Source organism: Lepisosteus oculatus, chromosome 10 (assembly GCF_040954835.1).
Source record: "Lepisosteus oculatus isolate fLepOcu1 chromosome 10, fLepOcu1.hap2, whole genome shotgun sequence".
Taxonomy (NCBI): Eukaryota; Metazoa; Chordata; class Actinopteri; order Semionotiformes; family Lepisosteidae; genus Lepisosteus; species Lepisosteus oculatus.
This window is the reverse complement of record NC_090705.1, coordinates 11,550,651-11,564,104: the sequence shown is the minus strand read 5'-3', so window position 1 is coordinate 11,564,104 and position 13,454 is coordinate 11,550,651. Positions and strand designations below refer to the sequence as shown.

The 13,454-nt window shown below is 37.3% G+C and overlaps 1 protein-coding gene across 1 annotated transcript; it reads right to left on the bottom strand.

The window, feature by feature from the left end:
• Nucleotides 1-1,876: 1,876 nt before the first annotated feature.
• On the bottom strand, nucleotides 1,877-7,746 carry tnfrsf11b (tumor necrosis factor receptor superfamily, member 11b). The gene is made up of 4 exons (XM_015357795.2): nucleotides 7,680-7,746; nucleotides 5,911-6,298; nucleotides 5,284-5,466; nucleotides 1,877-4,431 (listed from the first exon to the last, which is right to left on the bottom strand). The coding sequence occupies exons 1-4, from the start codon at nucleotides 7,728-7,730 to the stop codon at nucleotides 4,121-4,123; spliced, it is 933 nt and encodes a 310-aa protein (XP_015213281.1). The 5' UTR covers nucleotides 7,731-7,746; the 3' UTR covers nucleotides 1,877-4,120.
• Between the last annotated feature and the right edge of the window lie 5,708 nt (nucleotides 7,747-13,454).

The window sequence follows — 13,454 nt, the reverse complement described above, 5'->3', positions numbered from 1 at the left end:
GACACTCTTTTGCACCTCCTGTGCTCATTCTCACATACTATGTCCTTTATGCAATTTTTCTCTCTTTTATAGTCAAAGAAGGATAAGCAGTAAAAGCATTGCGTTTTTCTTTCTTTATGCCATTGCTGAATTATCACATACCTTTTCCAATACAAATATACAATTTGATTTTTTAGTATTCAAATGTACAACCTATAGTGGCCACAAAGGCTGTTGGACTATGACTTTGCATTAGATATCTATACTAATGACAAAATTATAACGGGAGTAATGAATTCACTGGTTGAACCACATGGGAGGACCCAAAAAGTCACATTGACCTACAGTAGGCTGCCCCAATTACCTGTCCATGGTCATAGACTGACTTAACACAAGATGGAACAATAAGGACAGAATATGATGGAGTTGCATTAACAGAATTGCAATTATAGTTGTGGAAAATCCCAAACTGGTACTGTGTATCAGAATCTTTTCATACAAAACAATGGAACCTGTTAGAGTTCCAGGGTGTTTCTCATTTTTATTTTAAAATTTCTAGTACAACAACATTTGATTTTCCTAATCCTGGAATTACATTCTTATTATCTCTACTGACACAACCACAGTAGATACTGAAAACTGAGCTGCTAACTGCTAACTAAACTCCACACAGTGGAACACCCTAAAATATAGTACTCACTGATTAAGTGCTGGTGAAAACTCTGAAAACTATTAATTAAACAGTCATACTGTACACAAGTTCAACACAATATTTCAGTGCAATTTTGACAGATTCCAGTGACAGACCACAGACCATAGTAACTATAGAGTACCCCGATAGGTATTCTGTAGTATAAAAACACAAATTTTTGCCACTTCCAACAGGAAAATGTAGTACTTTTAACCTGAAACTTTTCATTATTGTGTGGTCATTATTAATCTTTGTACCATACTGAAGAATAGAATCATACAGTTTCATGAAATATCAGTTTGGAATCTTTCTGTCCAAAAGGGCCACTGAGAATTATCTCATAAGATCAAGCTATTTCATAAACATAATTTATAGCTTTTTATATTTGAATATGGAAGTGAAGTAACAAAAATCACTTTTGTACTGCTTCAGTAATTACCAGTCAAAAAAATGAATTATGGAAGACCTTCCAATGTTTGACCAACAGATGTTACAAGTGCCCTAACTTTAATAGCTGTGGCAGGATGTTACCTGTTTACTCGCAACCAGCCCCAGGTAATAACAGCTGTCTAGCACCACCACCAGCTGTGTTCCTACACGGCAGTTCAGGTGAAGAATCGAGAAACAGTTTTACCAGATAAATTAAGCGAGGAATTTAGGAAGCACAGATTTCTTAAAACCAGGTTAGAATTTAGCCAAGATACAGGGATTAACACACTACAGTTGAACACCTCAACCTTATTGTCACTCCCAAGTTCCAGATGGATGCAACTCACTTTTAATGGAAATGTAAAGCATGCTGTCATGAAGAAAAATGCACATAATAACTTGCACAATTCATGAAGATTGTGGCAATGACAGGTCCAAGTTGGGAAACAAAAAAGTTAATTTGCAGTGGAATGATTTATTGCTGTTAAATATCACTCATGGGAATAAACTCATCATTATTCATAATCAGGATACTTTAGTCATGAATGACACTACTCTGCATCTTTTTTCATTCACAATACTTGTTTCATCCTGTCCAAATCCTACAGTATGTGCTTGTTTATCTGCACTGTCAGGCTACAATTTACTTTTGAAGTTAACTTTTTTTAATTTTAAAACTTTCAAAGAAGTTTATGAAATTAAGAAACCATCTTCAATTTGTACATTGCATATTTTTATTTTAATATTAAATAAAAAATAAGAAAAACATTTTTGGATCATAAAATGTTTATTTTCCCAAACATATATACATATCAGCATCCTGTATGTACAGAAAATAAGAAAGACTGTTATTCCAATTCTACTGTATGTACAATAATGGAAGACTGTAATGTCAATGTTAATGATGATTGAGTTCAAAATGAAGTAAATATTATGTGAATACATTAAAGATAACACATTTCCAGGATATTGCCAAGGTAATTTCTTAAAAGTGAAAATTTGTACTTGTTTTGTGCCAGAATGGTAGATGGTATACACTGTAGGTCAGATCCGATGATCAGGATGTTTTTCACCCATCTGTCTTCTAACTAGTTATTCCTGGAGAGGGCTGCAGTGGTAACAGATAAGACGGAGCAGACCAACCTTCTCTTTCCGCAGCCAATGTCTTCAGCTCCTTTTGGGGGATTCCCAGACACCCTCGGGCCATTTGAGAGACATAATCCCTCCAGCATGTCTTGGATTAGCCCTAATGGGCAGTACCTGGTACACCACTAGTGGGAGATATCTTCGCCAGATGCCCAAACCACATCAACTGGCTGCTCTCAATTTTAGAGGAGCAGCAATTATACTCCAAGGTCCTCCTGGACTGCCAAGCTCCTCACCCTGTCACAGAGAGTAAACCAAGCAGCCCTTCGGAGAAACCTCATTTCTGCTGCTAGCAACTACAATTTCATTCTATAGGTCACTACACAGAGCATGTGACCATAGGTGAGGACAGGGATGTAGATCTTAAAAGAGAACTTAATCTAAAAACGTAGCTATTGCTTCTTCACCACCATTACGTACAGGGTCTGCATTAATGCTGGTCAGTCTCATAATCCTCACTACCCGCACTCGTGAACAAGGCCCCAATGTACTTAAAATCCTTCACTTGTGGCAGTGGTTTCCTCCTGAACTTGAAACAGCGAGCCACTCTTTTCCAGGAGAGAATAATGACCTCCGATGTAGAGGTCTCTGGAGACCACTCTCTAGAGACCTCTACATCGGAGGTCATAAGGATTTTAAGTACATTGGGGCCTTGACCCTCATCCTGACCCCATCACATTTGGTGAAGTGCTCCAGAGATGCAACCCTCTGGTCCCCAAACAGGATGCACTCCAAACCTCTGCTGTGCCTTGTTATCCTGTCCGTGAAAATCACAAGCAGGACCTGAGACCAGACGCACCTTTGGTGGAGTTCAATGCCAACCATGAACAGGCTCGATTTAACGCCAATAATGTGGACATAACCTTCCTTCTGCAAACACAAGGTCTGAATTGCATGCAGCACCAAAACCAGCAACCCATACTCCCAAAGCACCTACCACAAGATACTCTGGGGTACACAGTCTTTAGCTTTCTGCATTTTCACAAAACAAATGCAGAGAGGTGTAGCAAACTCCCATGCTCCCTCAAGGTCCATGCAAGGACAAAGAGTTAGTCTATTGTTCAACGGCCAGGACAGATTATATCATCTGTGTCTGAGCCCCGACTATTAGATAACATCTCATTTCCAAAACCCTGGCATAGGCTTTCCCTGGGAGGCAGAGGAGTGTGATTTCTCTGTAATAGGAACCACCACCCCAGTCTGCCTATCCAAAGGGATTGTCCCTACCTTCCACTCAACACTGAAGAGGTATGTTAACCAACGGTTCCCTAACTATGTCCAGCACCTTCAGCATTTCTGGCTGGATCTCAACCACCTCTATCACTAAAGATCTGATTAATCAACACAGTGAGCTCAGCCACAAAAAAATGAACCCAATCCCTCTGGAGGCAGCCCCACTACTCACTTGGCAGCGCAACCAACCCCTATCCTTCACCTTGCAGATGGTGAGACCACACAACAGCTCCAGATTAAATTAGGATCGGGACTACCAGGTTATGTGGGTGACCCAGCCACCAGGTGCTAGGTATTGAACACCATTCCCAGACCTTGCTCAAGGGGTGGGTCCAGGTGGCCCTGATCCAAACAGGGTTCTCGCAGTTTTTATTAGAACCATCTAAAAACCTTGTCCATGCTCAAGCCACTATGAACCCAAGTATCGCAAGCCAGAAAAATCCAATAACAGAACATTAAATTGGAGGGAGCATGGTGTTTTCCAGTGAACCAGGTAAATATAACAATAACCGATGTTTGGAACAACTTCAATTTGTGAAATAACTGTGCCGTGCAATAAGCAGCAAATTCCTTGTTGTTCATCTTGATCATTAACTTTTCATCCACCTCTCTCTTCTGATTTTTCTTGTATTCAATTATTCCTCATTCCTCTTTTTTTTTTGCCAGTACACCTTTAAATTTATTCCCAAACCTACTTGCAACATTATGAAGTTGTGATTTCTTCAGCATTTCCAGCAATTTTTTAATCACATTTGTGCCTGGTTTCTGAAGAGACATCCACTGTTTGACATAAATGCACATAAGTTTCTGAGCAGAGAGGTTTCCATTGCCTTTTAACTGCGTCAGCAGTTGTTCATTTAGAGACTTCTTTCCAAATCTGACCACCTTCTTCAGCTTCATCTTTTGATGAGAAAAGAATTCTAGAATGATTTCTCTGTATAAACTAAGAGTACCTGAAACAAGAAATGTATAAACATGTAATGTTTTAGTTAAATAATTTGTACTTAATTGTATATACATACTGCATAATCAAAAACAAATCAGACCACTCACACTGTGCCCTCCCAAGATTTCTTATAAATCAACAAACACTCCAACAGCTTCACTTTGAAATCTCTAATGCTGCAGCTGGTACAGATTGGGAGGAACCCATCTTCAGGCCATATTAATCAGGGCTACAGAATTGTCAATTATTTTATTTTTAAACATGTATCATACCTTACAGTAGAACTAGAATGACTACTAAATAATAAAAGTTAAAAAAAAGAAAAATAAATGTAATAAAGAAACACAAAAAGCCCACAACTGCACTGCATTTTGCAATATATCAAACACTCTTTACTTTTACTATCCAATCAAGACTAATTTTCCAAAAATAATGTCTGATTTTTTCCTCTTTAAAACCTTGGTTCTTTGAAATCTTTCTAATTTGGTTTCCTATTACTACTCGGTTAATGCACTGGGGCAGATGCTACAGCCAAAAAGCCATTGAACAGCCAAATCAAATTAATTCCTCAGTTCTGGAATCTGATGTAGTAAGCTCTTGTAAACAAATTCATTTGGGTGATAAGTACGTTTTATTTTATTTGATGTTCCTCATTATTCCCTATGGGAAAGCTGCACAATTAAAAATCTATTTAATCTGTTTTAAGAATTTGCTCACAGAGAAAATGGCCCATGATAAATGTACAATATATTACATGGCCCAGTAAAAAGTATTGTCTACAAAAAAGTACAATATATTACTGGAAAGCACAGCAATACTGCGCACTATTCATTTCCTCAGATAGAAGGGAACAATGTACCTTTGACTTGGAAATCGCTGAAGGAAATGCACAAGTTGTCATGCCATGAAGTGCCCTTGAGAATCCGTTTTAAGCCATGAGCTGTGCAATTGGTGTGCTTCATGCAGGATAAATGACTTGATATTTTTGAGGAAAAGTACCCGGAAAGACACTTCTCACATACTGTGTCTTTGTTTGCTGTTCCTAGGAAAAAAATTGAATAAATGAAGTTAGCATTACCTACATAGTTAAAGCGTTCATGTTCCTGGTATAAATTTGATTCAATAAAATCTGCACAGTTTACTTAATGACTGTATTTGAGTAACAAAGGAGAAATAAACAGATGGAAAGTCGGTGTCGGTTATGTTTACCATTTTTGGAACTCACAAACTGTAGTCATATTAAGTCAGATGTATTTGTTTGTTTTCTAGAGTAAAATGAATTGCACATAGTCCAGGATATTATTGAACTCGCATATTGCTAAAGAATGAAGATGCAGTAATTAGCAAATTGTACGTCTTTCAAATATCAGACTGCTCTTGCAGGTCATTTATTAATTTGAAGAACACCCAAGACAATTCCTCGAAATGCTGTATGCAGTCAGATATAATAACAATCCGGAAACTGTTAAACAGTAATCATAGAAACCTTTAGCTTTGACCCCATATCCTGAAGGACACTCTGTGTGCTTTATGCAAAACTCTGAATCCCAGTAGTAGCCTTTTTTGCATTCACAAACTCTGTTGTAGGTGGGAGAACACTCTTCCTTTACGAACTGGTTCTCCCTGCAGAAATTGTTGCAGTACAGGCACATGGGAAGATAATTCCAGTACTGGGTATAGTGCTGAGCTGGGCAAAGTGCACAGACAGTCTGGTGCTTGGTAGTACAATGGTTTTGCAGGTGTGTTCCTGGAGGACATTGATTACAGAGAAGCATTTTGCCAGTGACTGGATCTCTGTGCTGGTAGGTGCGATATTTCCCATGTTCCAGCACTGCAGGATTATTTGCAGTGAAAAAGAACACAATTGCTAGGACCTGCAAAGAAACAGAATTGCTCATTGGTATTGTGCAGAAAAACATAAACATGCTTATCTTCTGGAGAAATACAGCGTAACCCAGGGCAATACAGTGTAATTTGTCCTGGAAATATTACATTAACTGTCCCATCAAACACTTTTTCCAATGTAAATATAAAGTGCATGAACTGTTCAGAAATTACTGAAAATGATGCTTATCTACTAGCAATACTGTTTATGTACAGTACATGTTCAAAACTACATCAAGTACTTAAAATGATTTTTGACATTTCCCTTTTCCCTGGGAAAGAACCATCTCCTGATAAGTAAACCTTATCACATTGACAATGCTGGCATCTCTCTTCTACCGAATGTCTTTTTGCAATGTTAAGTCCCACAAGTCTGTTATTAATCATAACATATTTAATACCTGTCATATTTAGATGCACGTTTAATACTTATGTTGTCTCATTTGTATTTTCATTTATCCACGTCAATTACTGTATTGCTGTAGGGTAGACATTACACTTTGTATTTGTGGTTAGGTTACTACACTACCACCACCTTCTTGGCATGAAACAGGATTGTGCATCAACTGGAGAGCAGATGTTTCTGCTTTTGATTTACTGTTATGATACAGTGATTAGCAAAGAAGAAACCCTTTGTTTTTTTTAAACCAAAATCTTAAATTCAATACATCTGATATACTCTGCTTCTAGAAAGATTTTACCTAGCAAGTCAGAGACATTTATCTTTTCAGAATCAGTCGTGGCTTTGATCCTGTCGCTGATTTATGGAGGTAAAACTCCACACCCTAACTTACAAATAATTATGTAGTTTAAATATAACCAGATTTATAAATATAAATATAGAACACTAATTACGTTTTTAGACGCCAGTGTCTTTGATGAGTATCACAGTGAAGGTAAAAACGTTTTTGTAAATTCCACCTTTAACAATGTTTTCATGTTTTATAACGTATATAACTATAACGTTATAATGGACTATCAAACAAAACAGTATCATCAAAGTATAACTCATTTTATCGGCATATTTCAAAGGTTTACGGATTCGAAAATTAATTTGCACAAACACCCTACAGAAGTTAACTAAACTGAGCAAAAGTCATATTTCACTACAATGTTTACAATGTTTAAAATGAGCAAGCGAGAGGCTATATACACATTTACTGTAAAGGACATATTGCAGAAATCTGATTCTAACAATTATACACAACAGCTTTTTGCACTGTTTCCATCTATATAGTAGTTTAAACAATGGTCACGTAAACTAGTTTTTTTCTTATAGTAGCTCTTTTAAATTTCTTGAAAACGAAAGCACAATTTAAAAACAAACTTTTCCAATTCAGAGAGGTAGCTCAAACATTTACATCAACTCACCTCTTTCCTGCTCATCTTCAATTGTGCTTTTTTCCTTTCAGTGAAATTCATTAACGCTGAAGCGGTTTTTATGTTCCTGTTGGTCGGGGGCGTGGCAGTTCTTTAAGCTTCTCCGTACAAAAACAGTGATATGTATATTGTGTTTTTACATATTCCAAGAATGGATTGCGAATGTTAGATGGCATTTAGCAGGCCCACGTGTTTATTACAGCTGTACTTAGAAGGTAGAGATACACTGAAAACTGAAACGGATAAATTATCAAAAAAGACCTAATCATTAAATAGAAAGTACAGAAGTACCTCAAATAAGGTACTGTACCTATGTTTTGGCTATATACAAATTGTTCCTATGTGTACATTTCTAGCTTTTTACCATTTTGTTTGTGGTGTAAAATTAAGCAAAATAATAGTATTTTGAATATCGAAAAAAAAACAATTCTACATTGAGGTAGCAAATGATTTGCTGTCATTAGATATTTGATACTAGCAGTAATTGATAGGTTTATTAATAGATTGATTTAAATTAGTAAATCTGTTGTTTAAATAATTACATTGTGAAAAATGTGAAATTAAATGTGGTATATGAACAAGTTTGCCCATGGGGAACATGTTCCCGCTGATAACAGTATTAAAGTATTACAAGCAGAAGCACAGAAGAGCAATACACCGGCTTGGTTTGGATGAACCCTCTGCATGAAGTGTTTAAGCATTCTTCAAAGGAATCTCTTCTCCATGTTAATTGCTCCAGTTCATCACCCTGTAGATGTATAAGGCACATTTTTTTAGTTTCAAAACTTTACATTGAAGTTACAGTATCTATCCTACTGTAATATCTGATTAATAGCAATAATACACATTTTAACCAGACTACTCTCAAGACTGGGAAATCTCTTAGTCAAACAACATCATCGCTCTTAATATTATTTCATGGGCTATAAGGGCTAGTGGGTTTTATTTTGCTGCTACCTGGTGTATTTAAGTTTTCCCACTAAACTAAACACAACATTATTCTTAAGAACTGGGGCCTAGCTTACAGTGGTTACTGTATTGACAGTGGTACTGTAACAACCACTATGAACACAACAAGAACATTGAGTGATGTGCAGAAATGGCTTTGCACATTTTGTTTTGTTCATCCTAGTATTCATCTCAGCAAAAACTCTAAATTGTTAGGCTCTGTTTCCAATCACAGTGATTTAAAAAACAATCCAGGAAGCCTGCACACTGTTGTTAGGTTTAATAATGAGGATCTTACGATGTGATATATGATACAGTTACTGCTGTGTCATTAACGCTATTTGGTGCAATGCAAAGGGTCTCCACCATAGTGTTAGGGATATACAGGTATAGTCATATAATCACACACAAAATGCAGCTGTTGTTGAAAAATCCCAAATCTATATATTTTATAGTATATCCATAGGTTAAATATTTTAGATTTAACTCAATATATCATAATTCAAATGAAAAGATAATTCTATTGACATTCCACAATTTCCTGATGACCCAGTGGAAATCCTGTGGCGCCATGGAACATTCAGTATTTGTGTTTGGAAGTACAGTAGTTACTGACTGCACTTCTTTAGAAGGACGTTACTATTTAAAGCTATACATTAGAGATTGGGAGGTCGATGTCTCACAACTTCCTTATAGTGAAGTCCTTGCATCATACTTAGAGGCAGGACAAAAACAGCTTAGAAACTAAAAGAATTGCAAACCATTTTTCAGAACAGTTGATAACATGCAAAATATGAAGTAAAAGATGGGACATTTTCTTAAACTGGTGGTTTATATGTTCTTGTTAACCTAAGCTCAACAAGTGTTCAGAAATGCTGGGTAATGTTTAACCCAGCATACAGTTATACAAGTATATATATATTGTGCTGTGTTTAGAACCATTGAGCACAAAGCTTCATGACCTTATTATATTAAAACAATATGATCATCTTGAAACAATTTATAAACTGGCTCTGGATCAGTGGCTGCTGTGGCTGCATTTTAAACATAAAACACAGCACATTCTATTATTTTGGATCCTTTCTTAAAAATCTGCAAAATGTGATTTTATTCAGTTACATTTTCTCATTGTTGGATTTTACTGTATTTTCAATGGCTGAATACTAAATAAGGATAGCAGTTGATAATAATAGTTCCTTACACATACATATAACTTTTCTGGACACTCCACTCAAAGTGCTTTACAGGTAATGGGGACTCCTCTCCACCACCACCAATGTGGAGCCCCACCTGGATGATGTGACAGTCATAGTGCACCAGTACACTCACCACACACCAGCTATCAGTGGGGAGGAGAATAGAGTGATGAAACCAGACCATAGGTGGGGATTATTTAGGAGGCCATGATTGGTAAAGGCCAATGGGAAATTTGGCCAGGACGCCAGAGTTACACCCCTACTGTTTTCAAGAAACACCATGGGATTTTTAATGACCACACCGAGTCGGAACCTCGATTTTATATCTCATTCAAAGGACTGTGCCTTTTTACAGTATAGTGTCCCTGTCCCACTATAATCTGGCATTAGGACCTACACAGACTGCAGGGTGAGCGCCCTCTATTGGCTCCACTAACACCTCTTCCAGCAGAAACCTTAGTTTTTCCCAGAAGGTCTCCCATCCAGGTACTGACCAGGCTTGAATCTACTGAGCTTCAGTGGGTTGTCAGTTGTGAGCTGCAGGGTGACATACCTGCTAAAAGTTTAAGCATTTTAAGCATTTATGGTATTGGACAAGGTGATGATGAGAAGCAATTGCTGTAAAACAAAATGGGTGACAAAAATGCTTGGTTATTTTGAGAAGAGTACAGAATTCAAACCAAGAACCAATCTCTAGATTGAATAGTGCCACCAACTAATCCAACCAATCCACAAACACCTCTTACAAAAGTAACCTAATTTTTGTCAGTTTAGTTATCGTGTGAAGAGTTTTTCTTTCAACACATCAAAATCAAGCTTTACAATCAAATGTAAAAATAAAATGCTGTTTTTCAGTGTTTGAAAAGGGACACAGACATGTTGTTAATACGGTGATTTAATTCTTTTTAATTTATCCTTATTAAAACAACTAATGTATAAAATGCTCTGCACAATATTGCCTTTCAGACTGGTCTTTTCTGGGGAAAATGAAAACTGTATTGCTTGTAGAAGGACAGGAAGCATTTTGTCATAGTTTTGCTGGTTTTCCCTAGGTTAGATTCCAGTATCTGTCAATTTGGATTTATCTTGTTCTTTCTGTGCTCATATTGGTTTTTATATGTTACTACGAGTTTCCTCCCACCTCCTGATCACATGGTCATGACAGCTGTTTTTGCTTGATTGACTTTTCTGAATTCTGTTGTACTGGCAACCCATCCAGGAGACCAGTTGTGCTACTGTGTGCTTACAGTATACTTTAGGGATGATCTCTGACTTACTGTGCCACTGCTCATTGGTTTAACAGTGGTTAAACACCTTGCAGATGACATAAAAGATAGAGTAATGCAAGCTGACAGCAAAAGCACAACCTCCTGTATTCTGTATAAAATACCATACACTGAATTAAATATGAAGTAGGTGAGCTATGAAAACGATTTATTCTCTTATTGAGAATATTGTGTGATCCCAAAAATTGGAAAAAAAAGAGATGGCTGATTTGGAATCGTTCCAAGGAAGAGCAACCTGATAACTTCCCAAGCTCATCGATGTGTCCTACACTAAACAAAGAGTGGAATTGAACTTTTTTTTGCTAGAGAAGAGAAAAAGATTAACAGGCAAGCTAATACAAATATTCAAATTCCTTAAAAGCATTGACAACGTCAACCACATGGACTTCAAATTTAACGGTGAAACATGAACCGGAGCACATTAACGGAAACTGAGGGGAAGTTCACTGAAATCTCAGAACTGTAGAATCTTCTTGATACAAAATATTGAGTGAGTCTGGGAGACGTTGACTGGAACAAGCTACCCATCCTTGTTATTGAAGCTGATGCCACCACTTCAGAGATTAACACCTGGATGAGATCTTCAGATCAATTAGTTACTAAAAATCAAATAAGCCATATGGACAGAATGGTATCCTCTCCCTTGAAAACTTTCTGATGTTTGTACAGTATCTGTATGTGTCTGAAGCTTGAATGCAGTGAAAAATAAGCTTGGTGTCTACTCATTGTTTAAAAACTGGCACTTTAAGCACCACATTATTTCTGATATTTTTTCATGTATCCAGGACTACTTTGTAGGGATACTCAGGGTAACAGATGGTGTCACAGGAGGCTAGAACAGTAGGCTGGATTGTTTTAGGACCCGCCTTAAATACAGTAAAAAGCTTATACAGTAGTAAGGAATTGCCTAAAACTGTGCTTTGTGGTGAGGCCTGTAATCTCTGCACTCCCATGAAAAGTGGAAAAACACTCTGTAGCAAAGAATTGTGATTGACTTTTTCAGAAAAAATGTAATTAGATGTTCTAAGGGTTCTGCCCAGCATGTGTTTCACTTCAGTTGATTCCATGCTATAAAAGTCTATCGTGCCCTGTGATAGAGTGCCTTTGGCAGACTGCTTTTTACCATTTTTTCTTAATTGTTTATTTGACTGGATTTGCCAATATACGTATTTAATTGTTAGCATATTGTTTTACCCCTGGGATGTTTCCTTATTCACTAATAAGGTCACACGTGAGCCTGACTCCTACTAATTTCATACTTATTGACTTCACCTGTTATGGATTTTCTCAGTTAAACGTTATTCTTCAAAAGAATCATGAAAGCAAAGGATCTATTGTATTTCTCCCTACTTGCACTTTAACATCATTTAAAGTTTATTTTGCATCTCACTGCATCTGATTTTGGAATTCTGAAATAAATCTGGTTACATAAAAGGGTGCTGCATGCTTGTCACAGTTATGTGATATTGCCTTTTTCCATCATCATTATTCTGACTTGGCATCATCAGTCATCTATTTGATAACAAATGAGATAAAAGCTAATTTTAAGTTGTTGTGACATACAATGAACAATAATACCTGTTGTTTTTACTGGGTCCCACCCTTCTCCCCTCTATGCAATATTATGACCACAGTTACCCAAACTTCTGAGGACTAAATCACAAGTTACCAACATACAAATCTAGGAAAGATTACCTAGGAAATATTTATGTAGTTGTAGTTTTAAAGTAGGTTCATACAACCTCATGGTCAACATTGCTTACCTTAAGTATGAAATTGAAAAACGGACACCTTCACGAAAACCACTCTAAGGCAAATGAGGCGTTAATACCTATACTAAAACACTGGAATACATGCTATCAAAGTAGCCAATTAACTTACAGACATTATCATTTAATTATTATATCAAGGTGAAAGTCACAGTTAATGTCATCTCATGTCATTTGCCAAACCGCTTTATACCATACGGTGTCATGGTAAGCTGGAGCCTACCCGGTAAACGAGTGCAAGACAGGGTACACCCTGGACGGGGCGACAATCCATCGCAGGGCCAGTGCAAGCCAATCATATATGGGGACAATTTGGAGGCCCCAGTAAAGGCTGAGGGGGGAAATTTGGCCCGGACACCGGGATAACTCCCTACTCTTATCAAGAAATGCCTGGGGATCTTTAATGACCACTGAGAGTCAGAACCTCGGTTTAATGTCCCATCCAAAAGAGGGCACCCGCTACAGTATAATGTCCCCGCCACTATACTGGGGCATTAGGACCCACACAGACTGCAGGTTGAGCCCCCCCGCTGGTCCCACTAGCACCTCTTCCAGCAGCAACCATAG

Excerpts from the sequence above, each read along its gene's own strand:
- tnfrsf11b (XM_015357795.2), bottom strand. The coding sequence starts at position 7,730 with ATGAATTTCACTGAAAGGAAAAAAGCACAATTGAAGATGAGCAGGAAA. Across the intron at positions 6,299-7,679 it reads TGAAGATGAGCAGGAAAGAG|GTCCTAGCAATTGTGTTCTT; the intron begins GTGAGTTGATGT and ends GTTTCTTTGCAG. Across the intron at positions 4,432-5,283 it reads CAGCGATTTCCAAGTCAAAG|GTACTCTTAGTTTATACAGA; the intron begins GTACATTGTTCC and ends TTCTTGTTTCAG.